Genomic DNA, 24,277 nt, shown 5'->3' with positions numbered 1-24,277 from the left:
CTTCTGTTTTGCCTCATCCGTGGCACATTTACTGGCCTTGCAGTGGTTATTCCTGGAATGGAATTGTGGAGAAGGGAGACATTGCCAGGTACCTCAGGCACGTCCTGGGAGAAATCAGCCCTTCAGCTCTCTTTCACCTCAATGCAGTGCTTATGGCAAAGGTTTCATTCTCCTTCCTGGGAAAGCGACCCTACATGGTGGGTGTCCCTACATAGTGGAGAGATGGAACACTGAAAGCCCTTCCCTCTAGCCATGCAGGATGGAGATGTAGCCCTCTGTTCTCAATGGTATCGTGCCTGTCAGGCTGTTCATATTCAGTCTTCTCACAAAACATCTGCCTTTGTGATGAGCAGCATCAGAACCTGCTGTGGAGGGACCCAGGGAACAGGGGTACAATGATACTCCAAGAACACCACCAAACTTTTCTGCAGGGTGTTTTCTGCAGGGTATTTCTGCAGGTAAGGAACTTGCTTTGGTGGCTTCACTCTGCACTGCAGTAAACCCATAGCTATAAAGAACAAAATGATGTGGGTAATGCCCTTGCATTCCTGAGAATAGTTTTGCAACAGGCAGCCCGCCAGTTTTGTGAGGAAGAATTCCCACATCAGGTAAGACTCTAGTTTGGTTCCTGTTATTAAGGTGCAATATATTTGGTAGGAGACTGATTTGAAAAGGGGAATTACTTTGAACTTTCCTAGTTTAGTTCTACCCATTTTAAACAAAGCAGATTTCAAAGGTCTCTGTAATAGAAAGTCTGACAGAAAGAGTCACTGCATAGAGAAAGCAGTAATTGATGATGGTTGAAGCTGTCAGATTTGCTAGGAGCACTGATCAGCTAGTCAAGGGAAGCAAAATAGATTTCACTGAGGCCATCATATTTCATTGGATGTGACTGCAGTGAGCAAGCTTGCAGCAGCACAACCACCATGCGCTGGCAAGGGAGACCCTGAGTTGCATGACAGTGTGGTGCAGTGACAGGTGGACATTCTTGCACCCACATCTGTAAAATTTCAGGCCAAGGGTGTGGGGATGCAGTTGCATGGAGCAATATTTCAGCCTTGCTCCTCAGGTGGGTTTCCTGCCTGATGTTTATGCTCTGCTTGCAACTTCAGGTCATCACCTTCCTCCAGGGATGAAATCAGAGCCCATGTCCTTCTGGAGTAAGCGTCTCATGTTGGAAACATGGCTTCTGTTGAACCCCATGGCATTTGATTGCCTTGCCAGGGTGAGTCAAAACCCCCTCCTCATTTCTACTTCCCATGTTTTAATGCAGGGATTATTAACTGCTCCCACAGACCTAGAAGGATGTTTGTAGCCAGTCACTTTTGTCACTGCATTTAAATGTTGAGACTAAGTTTGCTATTGTGCAGATTAATACAAAAAATAAGGTCTGGGCTATGGATACACTTCATACAGAGAGGAGGGAGGGGAAATTTTCTCTCTCAGTGAGCCCAGGACTGTTAAGGATGTGACATCTGCCCTAGCAAGGCTATGCTGGCATCTCCAAGCAAGTCGAGCAGTGCTTGGTGGTATTAAAGACACATCAGGGTTTTTTTCTCCTGGAGATGTTAGAAATAAATATCTTTCAACAGGAAGGGGTAAATCTGTCCAGACATTCCTGCAGGTTTCAAAAGGAAAATTCTCTATAAAATCTGGTGTCATCTGCCCTGAACAGGTTCTCTGAAGGGTGAAGCTCAGACTGGACCCCTGACAAAGGATTTGTCAGGAGGGTTTATGCAGTTGAGACGCTGTGAGAGAGAGACAAAGAAACCAGGAAGAATTAATCTCCCTATGACCAGATTGTTCATGCATATTCCTTCTGTTCTTTCATTTCTTCAAGCTATATAATTTATGAGTTTTGATAATCACAATTGAATTGGGGTTTTTTTGTTAGTTGTTGGGGTTTGTTTTGTTTTGTTTGGGTTTTTTATTTGGGTTTTTTTTTTTTTGGCTTTTGATTTTGGTTTTACCTTAATGCAAGTTAAAGGAGATTTCTGGTTTGCATCTGAAGAGGTAAGACATCTCTTGTATATAGCTCCTCCAAGGTCGGGAAGAGGAAGAAGTGTCTTCTGATAACCAGAGCTTCTAGAAGAGCCTTTGGGGTGAGGAAGGAGACTGGATCCAGAGTGTCCCCAAGAGGTCTCCTATAACAGATTTCCCAGGATTGTGTACTGGTCAGTATTTTTACAAACAAATGTGTTATTAAACCTGCTGGCAGAAGCTTTGCAGGACTTCTAGGATGCTGTTACTCAAAGAGATTACTTCTGAGGGTGCTGTTGAAAGTGTGTCTCTGAAGAAGTGACCCCAGGATCCTTCCTAGTTCAGACTGAAGAGGACAAGGACCAGGCATCTGGCTCTGTCACACACACATCTCATGGGTCCATGCTGCAAGATACCAAAATCTGAGTCTGTGCCATCTTTGCTGATCCTCTACATGCAGAGAAATGAGGAAATAACTAGTAATCCCAGTTATCTTCCCTCTTTCCCCCAGGTCTCTGGGGGAGGTGCAGTGTTTTGGAGTGCCCTGTGTAGCAGCCAAGTAATTTTTTTTTTCTACCCGTCTGCAGGTATTTTAAGCTTAGCAGGAGGGAAGAAAGAGAATCCTTCTATGTCCTCTTCAGGAATTGTTTTGTTCTTCATTTCTACTGCATTTTGCTTGTAACTGATACTGCCAAGTGTCCCTGTGGAGCAAATAAGAGATTCAGCCCAGAGATACTACATTCTTGAACTACAAGAATGATTTATAGGATCAGAAATTAATTAGATTGCAATGATAGGGTGTAAGTGCTGTGTCACTCTTAATAATTAGGTGATTAAAGTCAGTCAAAAATAAAGCTACCGTGATAAAACACAGTGGAGCTGAAGATGGTTGTTTCCCATTAGCTGCCAAGGACAGAGAACCTGATTTTTCAGAAGAGAATTTTTTGTCACATGATAGGAAACTGTGGAGATGACCCAGGGGAGGAGACAAGTCCTAGACAACACATGCCCATCCCAGCTGAATGGGCGGGGGGGGCTGTTGCACATCTCCAGCATGGAGGAGTTTGATGGAGATGGGAAAAGCTGTGCCCACTAGCTCCTCCTGTACAGGAGGTTGGTACGAGACACATTTACTGACAGAGGGCATTGCATAGACCTGAATAGTGCATTTCTCATAGTTAAGGGGTTGCAAGGTTAAGATATATACAGCCAGACATTATTTAAGAGACCTTGGAACATCACTGAACGCCTATACCAACTGCATCTACCTGCTTTTCAGCCTTCATGCGTTCCAAAGGAGTGTCTTTACCAAAACACTGATGACGTATGGCTCTTTCCGGTTGTGGGACGAAGACATTGCACCTTTTTGGTCCTTCTTCGTACCACATTCATAAGCACATGTGGTCTATACATAAACTCAGACCTATTCTTCATATATTTCCATTTCTGTTTGCTGGTTGAGGAGTCCTGTCCCAAGCGTGACACACATTTGTCCCTGTGCTGTTGTGTAAATGTCACCCTGGTAGAGAGGAGCCAGGATGGCGTCAGGGACACGTAAGAAACAAGTGAAACTGGAGAAATGTGAACCTGTTGTTTTTGAAGCCTGGTGAGTAGGAGTCTGATCCTCCAACTCCAATATTAGTTAATGGGATCTGAATGTTTGACTCCTACACACAGCTCTCAAAATTTACTCCATCTGCTCGGTTCCTTGTTATCTTGCCTTTTTTTTTTTTCTGTAGCAGAAAAGACAGAGCCCTCTCTTTTCCTGAGATAAGCTTTGAGAACTGTAACAGTTTGAGTACAAATGTTAATCTTACTGAAGCCAGTTTTAATACCAATTGGGAATTTGGTTTCTTCTCTAGAGTCACTTTATCTACCTTTAAAAATAGATCTGTGTGGTAAATGAATGCACAAGTTCACAGATGCAAGATAGCAGTAATGGCCAGATTAAAACCTTATACTGTACTGATCTTATCACCCAACTGAAAAATGGACAGTGATCGTCTGCAGGGTCAAAGGGTTACATTTTATTGATCTCCTAGAGTTCATTTTATTTTTCTTCATGTCACTCTTACATCTCTGGCACACACAAACACATACATTGTTATAATTCCTTCAAACCATGCTGACTAGTGTCAGCTGAGCTCAGAGTGACTTACTGGTGCTTCTGATTTCAAAGGGAGCTTCTGGATGAAACAACGGCCAAAATCTATTTTTTTTTTCTAAAATCTTTCTTCACCCTTTGTTCTTTCAATGGTTTTTTTTCACTCTTTTGAAAAAGTGCTGTCAAATTTTCCTTTATCTATTCCTATCTGATTTTTCTTTGTCTTTTCCTTTCTGATTTTTTGGCTTTCTTTTGTTCTTGTGGGGTTTTTTGTTGGCCTTATTAAATGGCTCTAGTAGCAACAGCAATGACATGACCCTCCATTTCACTTTTAGCATTTTACAGTCTCTGATAAAACAAAACGGAAAATTTTATCCAAGCTGTTGATTTCCACAGAGTATCCTAGAAATGCTGTAGAAATTATATTCCTGTCTTTACAACTCAGTAAGGGAAACTCGAGCACTCCTGTGCTCAGGAAATACATGACATCTCATGCTAAGTTAAAGCCCTAAACTAAACTTTGTATTAATTAGCAAAGCAATAAAGACATTCTGGCTCATTATTTGTGAAAAGGCACACAGCACTTACACTCATGCAGCAATCACTCAGCCATTGGTAATATTGAGGCTACAAATTGCTTCCTAGATGTATTCCCAGAACATAAAACAAATACATCACATTTTTGTTTAACAAACACCACTACCTAATCTGAGCTATATAGGCTTTTATGTATGCCATTTGCAGTAAACATAGCATTAAATATGTTGTCTGGATAAGAACTTTTCTAAGAACACTTGAGTCATAATGCAGACTGGGAGCACTAAATTGATTGTAAGTTAACCTGACATTTTAAAGGAAATTGTCATTATCTAATTCACAAGGACCCATTCTGAATGACTGTAAAGAAGATTGTTTTCATTTTGCTTAGATCCAGCACTGTAAAAGGTCACATACTTCTAAGCAGACCTCCTTAAATAACAAAAAACACTCGGAAAGATTTGCATTAGTAGAATTAGTGTGTTTAACTGTATGCTACTGAAAACAGCCAGCGTTCTTTGTCTCTGAAGAAAGGGAGGATGAAATGGTAAATCTGAGAAGCTGAAGTTCAATCACCTGTTTCTGTGTGTGTCACTCACATATAAATGACTTTTTTGATTTTTCTAATTAATTAAATTCAGAATTAGAAAGAATATTTTAGGTCAACACAAAAGTAATTTTTTTCATTTTAATTAATTTTTTTACATCTATGTTATGGGGGTATAACTTTAACTACATCTCTACATTAAACCTCATTATAAAGTATAACATTTACTGAAATAAAATATTTTGTTCCCATTTTATTTTCTTCCAACTGATTTTCCTCTGGACACTGTGTGCCAAATGTGACTGCAGTTTGTGAGCAGCTCTAGTCTGTCTGGTTCTGTGGGATTTTTGGTGTCTTTTGTTGACATGGCCACATTCCTCAATGCTTTCATTGGAACACATCTAAACACTTTCAGACTTCTCCCTTGTTTTCTCTTTAAGACTTTCTCACTAGCAAGGATACAGGAGTTTCCTTGCATCAAAAAAAAAAATGTTCAGTGACTAAATGCATTCAGTTATTGAGGTGCTTTCATCATGGTGGGGAAGGAGACGTGGGACACAGACTCAATGCCATCCTTAATGACAAAAGGTTTTGGAGGACACTGATTTCAGTGATGAAGATTCCACCAGGGTATGTGGGAATTCACTTTTTCTTAGCTTGAAGTAACATCCCTATTTGGTACCATTTGTTTGATGATGCAAAGCAGAGAAATTCCTTCCTCTCTTCATTTACGTACCTGTCTCTTGCTAAACTCTGTGCAAGGAGGAAAAGGGGCTATTTCACCTCTGTGTGTTGTTATCTGTTCAAATACTGCCCCTCAAGGAAAGACAAGGCCATCTATTAACAAATAGGTGGATGTTGCACCCAGGAGGTTGGGGTTACTCTATGTGTTGTCATCCCAGAGGATGAGACTTTCTGCACCCATCCATGTACACGGACCCTGTCTGGTGTTTGCACATCCTATAGGAAAGTGCCTTAGCACTGTCTCAAGTTCCAAGGGAAAAAGCATCTCCCCAGCTATTTCTCACTCCCAGAAGATGTCTGGTGCCTTGGTGGTGTTTGGACACAGCTGCACCTGTTCTTGTTCAGGTGTCTCCCAGGTGAGACTGACCCACAGATTATAAAATCCTTTGAAGGTTTTAAGTGAATACTCTTTCATTTAAAGGGGATGTGGAGAGAGGTTTCTGGGAAAGAAGGAAGAGTCATTATCAGAGATACTAGTGAGGTGTCTATCATCTCATTGGCCTTGGAAACAGCTTTGTTTTGGTATAAATTCACAACATTATGTTTGTATGGCAAATCTAATATCCTGAAGGAAGAATTTGAATGGGTTGCATTTCCCTGGCCAGGAGAGAGGAGATGTAGGTTTCATGGATGATATTCATCTGCTTGATTCCTAATTTCCAGATGCTGGGCTTGGCATTTCCTTTCCAAGGACATCCAATTTGTCAAACTCCTGGCCAAGGAAAATATAGTTGGCCCAACTGAGCTTGGTGTGGGTTTTGTTTGTTTATTTGCTTGATTTTTAACCAGGATACGGAAAGCTGTCTGTTATACCTCAATGGGATGTCTTGTCTCTAAGGTGGCTCCTACATGGAGCTATAAAGAGCTCAAACAGGGGAAGCCCAAATATAACCACCCACGACTTGGGCACTGTCTGCTCAGATTATAAAGCAATACTGGCCAAGAGAGTGACTGTCACTGAACCCAAGGAGGGTAATCAGGACGCATCTACCCTGAGGGGCTGGAGAGGAGCTCTGCTCGGGAGGGTTTTGGGTGGATTGGGCTGTTGACCGTGACCCTGGATGTGCCCTGATGATCTCATGTATCACGTGGACCGTGAGGGGAGTGGAGCCCTCAGGGACATGTGGAACACAAGAACAGTGGTGTAGACCTCCACTGAGAAGGGAGAGTGCTCGCATTTCTGAGCATGGAGTCCATCTGGGAGTCCTGAGCCATGGCAGAGATCCTCGGAGAGACTGTGTTGAAGAACCACTTCTCAGGATTTCAAGGAAATGCAATGACAAATATTCCTATTCTCTTCTAAAAATCCCATGTATTACTCATGCAAATGGAGTGTTGTTCCCTGGTGACACAGACCCAAGCTAACACCACATTTTTTTAAGCTTTGACTCTGTGTTTTGCTAACAACCACTCCAAAGGCACTGTTCCTCCACTCTTCTACCTGTGCCACTCCACATTGTGCTGAGGACACTGGGGAAATGAGAGCTGTCAAGTTGTGGTAATGGTGCAAAATTCATGGTCTGAATATTGCATCTCAGCACGGCCTTTGCATATCTGAGCACTTACACATTGTAGCACTGGGACTGTGCAATGTCACAGAGATAACATTGCCCTCAGCTCTAGCATGTACTTCACCGAGCGGCAACGTCTTGCGGAAATTAACAGGCATTTGCTTATCCAAGGGAAGGCACTCAAAGCAAAATGCACATCTCTGAGCTACCGGCTATTTGTGTGCACGTAGAAGAGCTGAAATATATTTTCTCAGTGAGAAGTTGATCTAAATCCTCCTTAATTTCAGTAGGAAAATCCATTGAGCTCAGCATACTCTAATTTAGACACCCAGTGTAGCTTGAAATGCAGAGTAAAATATTATTTCACATGTATTTGCTTTGGAAGGAACGAAGTGTGTTTTTTCAGCTGTCTGTGTAAGTGAAATGACATGTTTAAACTGCTGGTGCAAGGCTGACAGTACTGAAACAGCTGTGTCTGAGTTGAGGGGGAGAACTCCATGTTCATTTGAATTTGGAAAATTAAGGAAAGAAAATGCAACAGAATTACACTACAAAGCATCAGGGTTATATGTGCATGTGGAGCCAAGTGGGCCATCAGTGTCCCTCAACATTTTGCTTTAGGAGGGTGAAGTGCAGCTCTCCCATCTCCACCCTGTTGACGCTGTTAAATGTTTTATTGAAACTCAGTGGGAGATCCCACCCAGAGCACACTGCAATAATGTATAAGAAGATGTCTTCTAAAGAAAAGCCTCTGTGGGATCTTGGAGACAAGTTGTTTGGTTTGAGCTCCTTTTCTGGAGTGAGGAAGACTGGAGATAAACTCTGTGCTGTTCTGCAGATGTTGAAATCTGGAAGAGTCCCCTGGAATTCCATCTGCAAGATGATGCATCCATGCTCTGCAAGGCAGGGTGAGGTAACTGTGGGTGGCTAAGAACTGCCAAAAAGTCCTGCAGACAACCAAGCTGCGTAGCTACAGAATCACAAGAGTTGGAACTTCAGTGGTCCACTGTGGGCACCAGTCCATGGTGTAACACACTGTTTGGGGTGTTTCAGCCTCTTGGTGTTTGACTGAGGCAATGCTTTTGAGTATCTTTCATCTGTACCTTCCTGCACTGAAAAGAACAGTGTTCCAGGGTTCCAAAAGATCCATTGGGGTGCCTGAGCCCAGAAGGGGCTTTTGGGTTGCAGACTCCTCTGATACCACATCAGCTCAGTTGGATGCCAACATCTCTGAATATGAGGAGATGGAAAAGCTTTCCACACTGCTCAGCACCGTGGAACATGCTGGCCCTCCATTTGGCAGTCCCAGGTTCCTGAAGGGAGCTTAAACGCATCCTGTTGTTCCTTGTGTCAAGCCCTCCAGTGTCCTCCCCATGCTACACTAACATTTAAGAACTGTCACTTCCCTGGCCTGTACCTCAGATAGGGGCCAGTAACTGATGGCTGAGAGATGGTGAGAAAGAGAAGTTTGATAAGCTGCTTTAATGGCAACGCCCAACATTCAGTGTTTCTCTGGCAATAAACTGCAACTGCAGGAGGGCTGGGAAGTGACCTTCCCAATTGCTCACTGGGACACTGGTTACATAAGTAACAGTTTCTCCAATGGTTTAAAATGGATCTGTTTAACTTGGTCTCCTAAAAAAGAGATTAATTTCTTTATGTGTTCATGTGTGAGGTGCCACACTCATGACCAACAGAGGAGAAGTGGTGAGGAACAGGTCTGTACAGAGACCTGTGTCACTGCCTTCACACCCACAGCAGATCTGAAGGGGTAGTCACTCTGGGGACTTGTTAATTGCTGTGGTCTAGAAGAGGATTTACAAACATTTAGCTTTCCCCAGAATGTGAAAGCTACTATGCATAATGTGCTCTAGGGTCACCTCTGATTTCTAGGTGTAGAACATCCCAGACAGAGCCTTATCTATCTACATCATTCGTCAGAGACACCAGATGTCCAGAAATCCCTGGCTGATGTGGTAACTTCTCAATATCTCACCAGTTTATGTTGCTGGGGGGGGTGGGGGGAATGGAAGAAAAAGAAAGTGCCCAGAGCTTTGTAGGGAGAACCTGATTAGATAAAGAGCAGAAGTACCTCTCAAAACTGAGTTAGACGGGCAACCGTAAACGACTGGATTTAGGATTCATAAAGACAATATTCATTATGAAGCTGCTTTACTGTGAAATCACTGTTGGCTCTTTAATACTGTTAAACATAAAATACAGTAACTATTCTGCAAACTAATTGCCGAGAAAGCAGAGGCAATCTATCCTGGCATTTGTTTATATGCAATGAAGTTTTATAATCTAATTTGCAGATTACCAGCCATGATATTTAAGGCAATTAATGGGTTGAGCTGAATTGCTCACTCCCTTATGTGAGGTTTTCACAGAACATATTTCTGGGCTAAGGAAGGGTACTTAAAATTCTGCACTCACTTCTGTTTGTTAATGGCCATACTCCTCTGGAACTGTAGATGTTACCTAGTGAACACACTTCTGCTTTTATTACTGGTCCTATAAATTAGTTGCTTGTAGCAGTAATTCATAAATGAATAAAACTAATTTTCCTTTTTATTTTAAAATTGACTTCTGTTAAATATGACACTGTTACCCAGACTACATTATGAAACAGCAGCTGAATGATAAACCCTTAACGCTTCGGTAACTTGCTCTGGCAAGCACCAATATACGGATTGCTGTAAATATTCCGAATGCAGAAAGCCTTTGCATCTTACTGCTGTGAGTGCAATTTTTTTTCCCTTCTAAAACCATTGTTAGTCCCTCCATCTCACTGTGGATTGTCAACTCCACAATGTGAGCAATGCATCTTACTTAGGCCATGCCTCAGCAATCACTGCCAAAACAGCCACGGTGCTTTGAGAGGTTCCAGTACTGTGCTGGAAGTCAGGTGAATAGGTTTTGAAAGTATTCATTGCTTTCCTTTTCTTTAAGCCCACACTTTGCTCTGAAGTGAAGGGCACTCATGATCTGACCTGAAGTGTGTGTGGTAAAAAGATAGTAACATCTCTGGTCTAGTAAGGTATATGTACAACACCTAATGCCACAGGGTCAGCTAAATCTCTGATGAATATCCAAAATGCAACTGTGGTACAAACAAATAATTTTGACAGGGAGATCAAGAGCAGATGTTCTATTTTTAGCCTGTGCTATTTTAACTCCTCAACACAACAGGGATGACCTACCTCTTTGCGTATCCCATCCTTGCTACAGCTCTTGGTATGGTCTTCTTGTTTTTCTACAGAAACCTTCCCAAGAATCACTTTTGTCTCTTTCTGGGTTTGCCTTAAGTTGTGGCAGAAGGAAATGGTAAACAAATGGAAGCATCCTGAGCAGTCAGAACCCCCAGGACCTGAGTCCGTGGTTTGCATGCACCTCCCAAGGCACACCCAGCACATGCAGTGCTGCTTCCTGGCTCAGGCTGCAAGGCCTGATCTGGGATGTTCACAGCATGTGCAACCAGCAACACTGGAAGTTGAGGGCAGCTCCCAGTGCTGATGCTCAAGCTGAGAATTGCTGACAATGTTAAAATAGTCCTTTAGGATTCTGTAGTATCCAGGGAGTTCAGGCTCTCCAGAGACCAGTTGTTCCATTTGAAGATTAATGGGGTGTGTAACCTACTCTCTGGAGCTGCATGTATTAGTCCATTGACTGGTGAGGAAGCTCTAATGGGTTATCTTTGGCTAGACATCTTAGTCATAAATTGTTTTTACTATGTTAGGTGACTCCTGGTCTAAGGACAGAAGCTGAAACTAGACTGCTCTCTGTGACACTTGCATTCAGGTACATATTATTTGATTTAACTTGACTGACTTTCTGCCCTAAAGCATTATGTAGCAGAAGTCACTTTACTTAACATCCAGCCAAACAAAATCTGAATGAAGTCCACTCTGTGGAGAAGCTGTTCTGAGACTGAAAGGCAGAAGCTCTGTGAGGAGAAGAAAGGAGTTTCTTGGGGAGATATGGGCGGGATTGAAGAAAGGAACACCCAGCTCCTGGTTGCATTACAGACTGCCTCTGAGGATATAGGCAACCCATGGGGTTTGTGTTCAAAGTGTAGAGCCTTCAAACCCTGACTTCCCAGGCACTGAAACTGGTCAACCTGATGTGCTGAGGATTTTGTTAAAGGAGTTTCCAAAGGTCGAATACATCTTTCAGACCCAAGGACAGTGCATGGGGCAAAGACTGGAAGTTCCAGACCCTCCATAATCCCTAGCTTCTTACATATAGTTTTGTACATAAGTAGTCATCTCTGTTTGTGTTTTGATTTTTTAATGGGATGGTCCTAAAGATGGGTGCAATGCATTAGCCTGAAAATGTATTTGAGAGGTGAGTGAGTGCATAATGAGGTGCACTGAGGAGAAAAGGATTTGAATGCTCAAGTCTTTCCCAGAGGAAAAGAAAATTGCATGATATGTAGAAATATGAGGCACAGTGTAGCGAAGGTGTCAGGTCTCATCTGAAATAATGTACATGGTGTTGGTTAGTGCTGTTCAGGGAAGATAAATCCTAACTGATCTGGGTAGCAAAGGGTTTCTAATGGAAAGAGACAGTTTTTTGCTCAGCAGACTGCTGGAAAATCCATAGAAGGCAAAACAAAAGCTCAGAAGAAGTTTGGTTATCTCAAAGGCATCTAGAGGTAAATCATCAGGATCTAGAGCTACTTCCTTGAAATATAGTGTCAGCACAAAGATTAAGTACTAGTTATCCATAATTGCAGATTGGAAATTAAAAATGCACAGTAAAATGAAACCTGAAAAGTTTTTCAGCACGACTATGCAAAGCTTGACTGCAGAAGAGGAACTAGCTTTGTGGATGAGAGATCACTCCCCCCAGGCTCTTTTAAGTGAATACTATAACTAAAAACAAACAAACAAAAACCCCACCTCAACAACAAAAAATTGAATTGGTTGAAAAGTACTGCTTAATTTCACTGAATTCAATTACTCAAGTGCAAATTAGGTCAAGTAGCACAAATAGAGCTCGACAGATCATGCCACAGCACTGGGGAATGCATTTCCAGAAAACAAATATAACTGCAGCAGTGATGCACACTTGCAGACTCCACGGCCTGTACTGGGACTCTGTGTTCAGCTGGACTCGTGATATCTGAGTCCACTGAGGCCATAATCGTATAAATGTCAAATTAATATTAAACAATCATAATATGAAACCCAGGGCTTTCAAATTGAGTAAGATGGTTATTGAATGTTAATTACTATGCCACTATTAAGTCATACTCTGAGTTATGACATGTTTATTTTCTAGTTATTAACCTTCAGGGTTTTTTAAATTAGTGTTGTCCCAGTACACCATTAGTGTTAAGTTCTCACATGCTAAATTAAATAGAACATAAGCTGGAAGAACATTGGAGATCAGCTTTCAGAATACTTTTATGTCAGGTTTTTCCTTTAATCTACATCTTTTCTTGCAAGAGGTTTTAACGCCACAGGCTGTTTCATGAAGTAGAGGAAGTTCAGAGTTTTGCTGAGAACTGGACTCCCTTTCTGGCTTGCTTGGTGTGGGGTGTGATAACTGAGTGAGGGTATATTGGGGAATGGGAGCTCAGACAAAATTCTGTATGAGTGTCAAACACTACAGAAGACAGCCCAGCTGTGGGCTGGAACAGCTGTTCATGGGTGATGGGAGATGCCATGTCTGATTGAACCTGCCCCATTTAGGACAGCAATAGCTCATGGCCAAGGCTGCCCAGCTCCTGCTGAGCTCAGAACAGAAAACTGGTGCTGATGGATGGGAGATGCAGGAGGTGCAACTGCGTGTCAGCTCCCAATGACCAGCAGGAGATGCTTTGTCTCCCAGTTATCTTGCACAGGCTGAAGGGGGGCCTGGAAGACAGGCATCTTTCTCACGTTGAGAGGCAGAAGGCAGCAGACCAACCTCATCTCAAAACTGAGAGATGCAATTTTACCCAGCCTTGTGCAAGGACAGTAGGTCTGCTCATAGGTCAGAGTACATCCACTGCTCCTGATGGGAAGCCACCCTGCTTCCCACTCATATTTCTTGTATGTGAGTATGGTGTGCTGCTGTAAACCAGAATTCTAACTACTGGCATAACTCTCTCTGGACACTTCAGTTCTCATACTTACACAGAAGAATTTTTTCTGGCCTGCTGAGGTGTCTTGAAAGTGGTCTAAGGCTGGACATTGCCTTGTGATTGGCACAGAGGCCACAAGAAGCCTTGGTTCTTTTCCCAGCCCAGGCAGCTGTCTGCTAGAGGACTCTGGACCAGTCTTCTTGTTTTGCCAGGTCTCACCCTCACACCTGTGGAAGAAGTGTGGAAATTTTTGGAAGGATCTTTGTACTCCAGTGATAATCACCATCACAAGGAAGTGTCTTCAGAGGGTCCAAGAAATATTTCTGTCTCTAGCTATGGTGGTATATCAGGATAGTTCTGTTGTATCTTGCCCTTGTCCTTACAACAGATGATATTTCTAGGGCTCTTCTTATTCCAAAGCAGTGTCTGTCAAACCTAATTAGTGTTCAGACATAAGTCATCTGGGGAGTGAGACTGCTTAGCAATGAATGAGCAGCCTGTGGGTTGCTTGCACAGATCTACAGACAAATGATTCAGAGAGGTTCAATCAGGGAAGCTTTCAACACTCAGATGGAGCCAGAGCCTCTGGTTTATATCACTCATGAACAGCACTACTTTCTTAGTGAACAGTTGCCAAAATAAGCAAGGCAAGGGAAATGTGCCAATCAGCAAATTAGAGATGAGTTTGAAATCAATCCTTCTCTCAGCCTGTGTCATATTCTAGGTGTCCACCCAACCTGGATAGATTTCTAGAAATATTTTCTGTAATACCTTCTCATTGAGGAAGGAAAGACAATAATTTCTCTAGCACTTGGAAGGGAATCCTTCACTAACTTTACCCTCCAGAGCGAAGGAAGTGGAGGAAGAGGCTGACCTGAGACCCTTCCCCTCATATATCTACATGTGGTGGCTTCATTTGGCAGTCTGATGGCTCCAGGAATGACATTTCTCTTCCTACATAGTATTTCTTTGGTAGCTTGGAGAATCATCCTTATCACTGCATTTATAATTATCAAAAGCTTCTAAGAGAGTTTTCAAGGAACAGTCCCAACCCTGCTGGGATCTGTTTGCGGGGAATGACAAGAATGACTTTTAGACCAATTGGGTTGATAGACGGGAGCATAGGAAGGTAAGAAGAAAAGTAAACTCAGTAAGTTCCTTACAGATCTTTTTTAAAGCTGAGTGACTAGTTCACAATGAATAATTTACTTGTTGGCATCAGGCTTTTATCTTCTTTGGGGATAAGCTACAAGCAAAATGTAGGTCCTCAAATTTGTGTGTTTGAATTATGTGAATATTTATTTTGTGTACTTCCCTATAGCTTGGTTAAGCATCTTAGACTTCCCATCTGTGCTCCCTGTTGCAGTTTGTTGTATGAAGTGGTTCCTCCTTTGTGGATTAAAGCAGAAGCACTTCTGCCATGGCCATTCATAATGCAAATTCAGTTTCTGGGACTAACACATACTTGAAAATAATCACTGAACATTCAGCAAACAATAGAGATGCATGAGGAACACGCAAGTGGCTAAAGGAAATTCAATAAACTCAGAAGCTTTTCATACTTTCACATCATATATTCTTTTCACCCCTCTGAGAGCTCTTTGTCTTTTGAATTTCAGGTTAAATATTTACAGGCATGGCATGAACTTCCACATATCTCAAGGTTCAAAGATGCTTGTTGGGCTATCCATTGGTTTCTTGGATGTGTGATTGTCTTGTAAATGGGTATGATTCAGGTCATGTCATTTCTTATGGTAGTATCATCAACTTTAATGTACTATTTTCCTGCCACAACAATAACAGGACTTGCTTTATTAACTCCTTGTAAATTGAGGTAAAGACTTTAGCTTATTTTGATAAAATAATTTTGTTTGTCTACACCTTTGCTGAAACAGGTGGCCTCCTAGCACTTGTCATGTCACTAGACAGCATTTCACTCTAACCCACATCTGTGACGGAAGAAGGCAAATCACAATTCATATCAAGATTTTCATCTCTCACAAATGTCACAGGTGACTGGAGGGAGGACTTTGACTTTTAGTGGTTAAACATACATAGTAGCAATACATGGAAAATTCACTGAAAACCTGAGCTCCTGTTTGCTCATTGAAGAAAAAAAAAATGGAAACAATAAGAAATATAAGCTCAGTACCAACTGAAATCAAGTCTTGCAGTTAACCCTGAGCTCTGTATTGCCTTTGTTCATACCTTTAATAACAACTTCTCCTCAGCCTCCTGTTGAGGAGAACAGGTGCCCATTGGGTTCTGTATGTCCATGAATAAACAACATGCAGAGGGTTTTCCTACTACCTGGTATTACCAGAACCTCAAATTACAAGCCCAGCAACCACCAGCCCTAAAGATGCATGGCATACTTATGCTTCTATTGTCCCTGTCACCAATGGTGATAACACTGGATTTGGAGGATCTGTCTCTATATACATCAGTCTGCAGTGCTTTATGTCTTCTTACTGGGATCAAGTAAGATCCAAAATTTGCCATAATAGTTTTTCTTTCAGTGATTTCAAGCAATTAATCTATTAACCAATTGTAGCACCTAATTATCTTAAAATGCAGGGGGAGAAACAAAAAAAGACATCTAATCAACTCTTTTCTTTTGCTAATAATTTTAGGCCATGAAACAAAACCACAAGTCTGTAGTTTTAACCATTTATCCAACAAGTTCCTCTTAAAAATTGTTCTTATCTCTTGACAATCTGCAGTGAATAATGATCTAAGTTTTTTCCTCTTGTGCTGCAAAATTTATTCACCTAAATAGTAGAAAACAGCTAACCTGTAGGTAAGTTTGCAAATATACCTTGAAGTCATAGATCATATACTTGTACACAGATGGCTCCCTACAGATGATCATTACTTTGAGACTTGCAGAGCTCAGGAAAATCCTAGAATTTTCTCAAGGACACCACAAATCATAACTAGCTCCTGGTGTTTGATGGATTTTACCCTGCTCAACTGCAGAGTGAATTCAGGAACTAAAGATGGAAGAAACATCCACACTTCCAGATTCTTCATTTTAGCCTCATCCAAAAATGTAGGCTTAGGCTGGCTCCTTAAAATCACTTGGCAAAGGAGAAACCTTGCTTGTCAGACTCAAGAGTTGCTGAATGTGTTGTTTCTGAAGTCCCTCCTTACAGTACTTCAGGTTGGGTTAGTGTAGGGAAAAATGTAATAGCCTTGGGATATTTGTCATAGTGCTGTTGAAATAGATTTAGTTACATATTTTATAATTTGATGCCTTAAGATATATTTTAAAACTTACCTTAATCTTGTATTATGCATATTTTCCCCTTTCAAGAGACATTTAAGTAGCCTTCTTCTCTGCTCCTTGTAACAACCAACAACCTGCTCATCTTCAGGGATGAAGACAAATCACTTTGAAGGGATGGGAACAGATCATTTTGTATGAAGTTCATTGCTTCAGACGGCTGTGAGGCAAAGGGTGACCCACTGCAAACAGTCAAGATGGGCCCTGTGATTAGAAAGCACCATGAATCTTTGCCTCAGATCTCTGGTCTGGTTGAAGAAAATCACTGAAGCCCAAAGCTCTTCGGTATTTAGGTACCTTAATGCATTTAACAAAGCTGGGACACTGTTCTCTATCAGTGGGGATGACTTATATCCAAGGGTGGAGACAAGCATGACTGCTGGCACATGTGCATTCACAGGAGCTACACTCACTGCAGTGAAAAAAATCAGGTCTCTCAAACAATGCACTAAATGCCACCCCCAGGTGTAGGACAAGGGAGTCTCCCTGAATATTGATATCTGTAATGCAAAACCAAAGAGGGAGGACCTCAGAAAATGCTTTCCTGTGTGCCCATGAGTGTTTCTACACCATCCCTTGAGAGGTGACCCCTCTGTGTACAAGTGGCTTCCCCCTCGCACACCTCTTGATGGAGAACCTGCTGGGAGGAAGGAAACCCTTGTCATCACCATACAACACTCAGGCTTGGTGCTACAGCTTGTGGGGAGGGGAGTGCATTTACCTGGTCTGTGGATTTAAATGAAAAAAAAACCAAGTTTTCCTGTATGGCCACACACCTCTCAACAAGGGTGATCCCCCTTGGACCTCTTGGAGGTATGGATATGCCACAGATATCCTGGATGACCTTCCTAGGGCAATGTCTGCAATCTGTCATGTCACTGTGTCCCCTTTGCTAAAACAAGATGATAGGTGAGCGAGAGAATTTGGACAAGCAAGTGCTCTGATGTTGTGCATACCAGAGCTGACCTACCAGATGTAACTTCCAGAGCACAAGGAAGGATTGCTGCTGCCTTCATGGAGACAGTAATTTGATTCTCTTTTCTATCCTGCTGCCAATTTCTATAAAAGTTGCAGGAATGACATGTGTCAGAGAATTCAACTCTGGTTGAATCTGTCTCAAACTTTTAATTGGTTTCCAAAATCATGGGGGGAGGGGGGGGAACATGCACGTGGGAGTTGTAAGATGAACAGACATTGTCATTAGATGAAGCCTAACATTTTAGGAAATGAAGCCAAATTTCTGCTTGTTCAGAGGGGTGATATGAGTGTGGATAGACCAAAATCCAGGAGGCTTCTGAGCCCCACAAAACAGGGGTCTGAGAGATCTGTCAGGGCACACCTGCATCAGAGCGCTGGCCTTCCTACCAGGGTGCTCTGTTTATTTTTGAAGGCTTTAAAAAGCCATCTTCCATTTACACCCAACGTTTAAACAAGGGGCTTATTTTCAAGGCTAATTTGTCTCTCCGTCTTAACCGGCCACATTTTCACAATTAGCCGTCTGTGTCCCCCCCGAGCCCCGGGAGCCCGGCGGGAGGCTGCAGCATCTCCTTGCGAAGGGAGGGAAGCGGGGGCTGCCTGGCTGCCGTCTCCATGCGGTACAGGCAGCGTGATCAGAGCGCTAACACAACAGCCTGTGTAATTACATGTTTCTGGGAAGTGTGTTAGCTCCGTGGGGAGCTGAGTCCATTTAGAGGGGAGGAGGAGGAAGAGACTTTCTTGGGGAGGGGAGTAAGGTGAAAAGGGTCAGTGGGTAACCCAGCTCTCTCTCGAATACGATAAAGGTAATTGTTGCTCTCAAGTGAGCACCGGGTGCTTCCTGGCTCTGGCTGCTTTCACTTATTGCTCATGTCTGTGTTATGCAGGCGTCTGCTCTCCAAACCAGGCGCAGCAGGGCTTTGCGAGAAGAGAGAAGAGGTTTGACCCTGTTGGAAGCGGTACGTGGCGATGTTTGACGTTGTTTCTGCGCTAGCATCACCAGGGCAGGGACGAAGATGCAGAGTCAGGGGCACGGCAGTTCTGTGCTACCTAGGATTTATTTAGGTGGAGGAAGGAGAGTGGCAATTAAGAGCAATTAATGACAGTCCGAGTGCAGGGGGAGGATGGCTTGGACCTAACCTGTCATGTAGGTGTTTGATATGTGTCCTGTGCTGCTGCAGCTTTCTGTGGTGGCGTGTGCCTGAGCTTTAAATATCCTGCAGTTCTCGATATCTTGTTTCTCCAGCCGTCTCTCTGTTTCATTTTCCTCTTCTCTCTAGTGTAAAATTTGGCCTAGCTTAAGCTTCTTTCCCTGGCTGTGAAGGTTATTTCCTTCCCTCCTCTCCTCCCCACCCCCTCATCCATCCTCTCCTCCTCTTGCAAATGCTCTCCGACCCTGATTTGGGGTTTCTCTCCCTGCAGTTAGCTGTGGACTCTGTGGATGCTTTGCCGTGACGAAGGGCCGAGGGCTGACCGAGTCGTGGGGAGGATTTGTATGTAGGAAGAGAGGAGATGGCTGTGCAGCGTGCTCCCGAATCTGCTCTGAGCCTGCTGATGGTGAGTGCTTGCTGAAATCCATTTGGGAAGGGGGGGTGAGAGAGGGGAGCTGCACCGCATGGATTCAGGGCTCCAAATCCACGGGATGATTTTGTGTGAGCTGCTGCTTGGCTTTTACAGGTCCCAGGGAACTTTGCAAAGGGCTCATGTAGGGCTTGCATGGAGACATTCCTCCCACGATGGGTTTTAGTGCATCTAGACCCATGCTCAAGGCAGGATTTTGAAGTCACCTTTCCGGCAGAGCTGGCACTTGCATTCAGGGTTTATCCTGAGCTGCAGTTTTTCATTTTGTTCTTTATATCAGTGTCTTGAATTCCCACATCCTCCTGCTTCCTCCTGCTTTTGCCCTTGCTGATTGTGACACAACTTAAATGATGAGAGGAAGAACTTGATTTCTCTGCTGGCTGAGAGGTGTGTTGTTAGCTGTGACCGGGTACTCAGCTGTGGTATCACTTGGGGAATGGTCCTCTAATGCAGTGAATTGCCATTCAACTAACTGCAGAGTGTGTCACATCTCCTACTGACTGCAGACCACGGGGTAATGACTAGTATTTATCTGAGCTATTTGCTACAACATGTTGAGCCACTGACCTACTTCTCAAAGTTCTGCATATTTATAATATTTTAAAGAAGATTATTTAGCAAACCACGTGGCTGACTCCAGAAACACGCCAGTGTTCTGTTGCAATTAAAATAAACCCTTCTGGTGGGGTATTAGACAGTTGTTTAGCTTTACTGATTTTATTTTTTTTTTCTTTTCCTCTCTTGTGCTCCTCTTGCCATTTTCTGTGCAGCAGCATCAGGGATGGTTTTAGTGTAAGATCTCTGCTGGATGTTTTTCTGTCTAAATGTCAGTGTAATGTTTCCGCTGGAGAGTTGTCATAAGGAGCATCTGTGTGCGCACATGTGCGTGTGAATGCATAGATACATGGGCATTATATATATATTTATATAATTATCATTACTGATCTCTCTCCTGATTGCATTAGGAAATGGTCCCTAGCACTCAGAGACATGATGAGCTAAGTAAAGGGAATGCTGCAGGATAAGAGCCCTGTAGTGCCTAAGGCTGTTAACAAAGGTCAAGTTGAGAAAAGCAAATTTTATGTCCATTACTCAAAATGCTAAACATGCTATTAAGCCTCTGCATGGTTTGTTTTATATTTGCTTGCTGTGCAAGCTCATTTTATTTCCTCTTGCTTACCTCCGGCCTTCCTGGCTTTTTAAACAGCCTCTATTTCTCTTTCAAAAATAAATTGATGAGTGCCTGTCACCCCTGTGTCATTGTTTGGGCTCAATATGCTTTTAGTTTCACTACCCTCTGAATTCTCAACTTAAAACCCTCCTTCAGCAATCTCTGTACTCCTTGAATGGACCTTGTCAAACTCTGGTGTGGTGCCAAGCTGCCAACAAATTTCTCTCCTAAATCACGGCTTTCAGTGGCTACATGGCCTTGCCCCAGTTGTTATTTTGAGATGTGTCGGGCGTTTCTGCAGCTCTGGCCTGTAATCACGACTCCTTGGGTCTCCTCACCTTGGACACAGCCCTGGGCTGCTCCCAGACCCACATGGATGGGCTGGCTTGGGTTGGGTTGGGGGTCCACGGCCAAAGGGGTTCTGCCTTTGACCCTGTGGATGGCTGCTCGTGGTGGTGGGGGGAGGTATTTCTTGCTTGGGAGAGGATTCATGCAATGCTATGGGCTCTGCTCCTGGATTATCTAGTACTAGAGGTTGGTTATGGGTGTGGAAAAGGTGATTTGGTGTGTAAAATCCTGCACTCTGCAAACTGCCTCTTTTGCCTTGGATTTTTCTTGGGTTGTGAATCAGTTTAGTTAACTACAGAAGCCTCATCCTTTCCCCTCTGCTCTGCCTTGGCTTTGATTGCATGCCTGAGCAGGCTCCCCTTGAATCAATAATAAATTCTTGTATAATTCATCCCACAATTAGCAGCTATAATGGCATCTCTTCTAAAACTGCCACCCTCCAGAGATTCAAAGATTAGATGCCTTTGGGAAGTCCACAGAAGTAGCTTTTAATACTTCGACGGGCATTCTCTAGTGAGAGTTTTCTTTTAGCAATGAGGAGTATTTCAGTACTGCATTTCCTCTGCAATAGGATGCAGAATGTGCATTCAACCATCCACTTTTTAGGAGACATAATCAGCAGCAGCATTTGGCAGTGCTGCATCATAGTCTGAAAATATCTCCTCAGTGGGGTACCTCAGAGCACTTTGTGCTGCAAGTAAAGAAACCAAGGTACAGAGCCATTAATTGACCTTCCTGGGATTCGATGCACTGAAATCGAGTGATCCGGATCAGGAGTTTGCTCATTCCAAGCTTCTGTCTAGTCAATTAAGAAAGATGGACATTTTTGGGGTATAGGGTTTCATTCTTATGGAAGGACCATCTATAGGACATGGGTATCCAGCACCACTGTGTCCCGGCAGAGAGACCTGCAAGTGGGACCATGTGGCATTTCAGGGTGCCAGCCATGATGACAGCTCATGGTGACTTACCTACTCCTGGTAAATGCTACCAGGACATGGTGTTGACGTGGCCCAAAGCAACTCCAGAGCAGGTCATTGGGAAGCTGTACCTTGCTGCCTTTAGTTCACCAAAGAATCTCATTACACCTGCAGGCTTAGGTGGACAGATCCTACTTCTGTTTACTGAAAAAAAAATTGACCATATAATTAATTAATCTAAAGTGAATTGGCTCTTATTTTGATATTGTTTTCTAGGCATTTTAATACTCAGGTGGTTTTTTTCCCCCCTATTTATAATGATTATTTTTTCTTTTTTTCCCTCTCAGGTCAGGGAAAAGGCTCAATGAAGGAGAATTTCGGTCTTAAACATATATTTTCCTAACATAAAGATATTAGTTTCATACAAAGGCTGCAATCTGCAAATATAACTGCAACTTGTCTGTTCGGGTAAATATCTTACATTACAAATGACTCTGGATTTTGCTTGGTCTGCAGGACTTCTGCCTTTACCTTGCTCCAGAGATCACAGCAGATGACAGACACTGCCTGGTTCAGCGTGGAGTAAATTGGGCTGAACTGTGCCCAAAGTAACTCTGCCTGTAGCATTATCAAATCATTAAAACAAAGCTTCCTCAGTTTCTGTGAATCAAGAGGAGGGAACATCTAAGCACGAAATAGCAAATACTGTGTCTTGTTAGGAACAGTAACACCTGCAGTGCTAAGATCATTAATGCTGATGGGAGTGTGATACCAGTAGGATTTTATGTCTATCTTATTAGTATATTGTAAAATTTTAAAGCTGCAGACATACTGATTGCACAGATTTTAACAGCACAATAAGTTATGATACCTGGTGTCTCCTGAGACAGCATTATTGCACCTCATGAAAATAGATTTTAGAGACTTGACCTTCAAACTACCATGGGTCATAACACTAACACTAATTAATCTGTGTTAAGTGACAATGGAGGTTCCAATGAGCAAGACACACAGCTCAGTGTTTACCAATTAATATAAAATGATCTTAAAATGGTAGGGAAGAGAAGCATGGTTCTCTATTTCCAGGAAAGCTGGCTCCAGCTAGCTCCAACTAGATGCTTTCACCTTCTCCATCAGAATAAAGCTTTTTGCTATTTATAATACAACTTTACTCTCTCTGGTCTGTATATATAAATACTTTCTTTGAAAATAACAACTATATAACATAAGAAAACAAGTACACTTGTAAATTAATGGTAACTGCTTGTGTTCAGAGGAACATCTTTCATTTCAGGGGACTGTGTGATGCTTTCAAAAATCATTATTTTGTGTCTGAGCTGCATTCAAGCTGAGGCTGGAACAGAGCTGCATGTGAGATTTCCTAGGTGATCTTCACTACATGGGACTCAGTGATCTCTATACTTCAAGGGGAAAAAAACAGGGAATGTGTAGCATTAACTCAGTCTGTGGTGTTCACAATGGCCAGGATGAAGAGTGAGAAAAGCCCAATATCAAGGCTGCCAACCTTGGTGTTTCCTTGTTCTACTGGGGTTGAAAACATTTCAACGGATGTCTAAGGCAGACACCTGCAACAGGAAGACATGTGAAAACTGCTCTGCTTCTAAACTGGAGCATAAATAATTGGCATCTGAGTGTCATTGTTCACTGAAAATCTCAGATTTCTGCTGTGCTTCCAGACCTCCTTTTTAGGAGGATTCTCCTGAATCATCCTTCCACCCCTCAAGCAAAGAAAGATACACTGGAGTCCTCAAAACAACGTGAGTCTCCTTGATCTGATCCTTTTTCTGAAACGCGGCACTGAACACTATAGCATTGCTCTTAAAACACACTCAAAGATTTAACTATATCCTTACTAAATGCTGGGAGGGCCATGCCCTGACTGGTTGGCTTCTGAGGTGTTGGACTCGACAACATTCTGGATATTCCACTAGTTATTTCACATGTTTAACTGCTAAGTTTTATGTCTGAAGTCTGCCTTTGTGAAGACGAATTTGGCAACTAGCTAAAAAGATATAGAGCATCCAAACCCCATTTAGACCTAGGACTACTCCCCCTCCCCCCATAAAGCTGTGTTCTGTCCCTCTCAAGCCTCTAGACAGATTGCAGCAGCACAGCTCATCTTGGAGGATCATATTAAAACCTTTGGGAGCAGCAAGGTTACAGTGGAAGGATGAGGTCATTTTCTGCCTCTCTCATCTCAGACTTAAATTATTTCTACGTTGACAGTGTGCAAAAGCCCTCGACATTCAAACCTCCTCGCTGCAACCTCATCCACAGACCGCATTGACCTGGAAGGTCAATGCTTGGCACGCTCTTTCCGCAAAAACAAACCCCACTCATTCCTTGCCATTGCACGGTGCAGAGGTTAATGCAGCTCTCAGCTGATGCTGAAGCAGTGTGACGTGTCAGCAGTGCGTGACCGATATACATCGCTCTGGGTGTGAGCAGCACTGCTCGGGAATGAGTAACGCCTTCCCCT

General features: G+C 42.8%; 1 protein-coding gene across 5 annotated transcripts in view; it reads left to right on the top strand.

Moving 5' to 3' along the window:
* Window positions 1–18,540: 18,540 nt before the first annotated feature.
* Window positions 18,541–24,277, top strand: part of FRMD4A (FERM domain containing 4A) — a 365,081-nt gene continuing 359,344 nt past the window's right edge. For 3 of the 5 annotated variants that reach the window (XM_051795154.1, XM_051795148.1, XM_051795152.1), the window contains exons 1-2: window positions 18,775–18,904; window positions 19,180–19,314. In XM_051795154.1, coding sequence (XP_051651114.1) covers window positions 19,270–19,314 — 45 coding nt within the window. In that variant the 5' untranslated portion in view covers window positions 18,775–18,904; window positions 19,180–19,269. Of the gene's footprint in view, window positions 18,564–18,644; window positions 18,717–18,774; window positions 18,905–19,006; window positions 19,082–19,179; window positions 19,315–24,277 lie in introns of those variants that run through there. The other 2 variants (XM_051795149.1, XM_051795150.1) reach the window with 2 other exon arrangements.

The sequence above is a fragment of the Manacus candei genome, unplaced genomic scaffold (assembly GCF_025592945.1).
Source record: "Manacus candei isolate 608988 ecotype Guabito, Panama unplaced genomic scaffold, ASM2559294v1 h1tg000042l, whole genome shotgun sequence".
NCBI lineage: Eukaryota > Metazoa > Chordata > Aves > Passeriformes > Pipridae > Manacus > Manacus candei.
The sequence above is the reverse complement of the archived record's forward strand: the minus strand, read 5'-3'. Positions and strand labels throughout refer to the sequence as shown.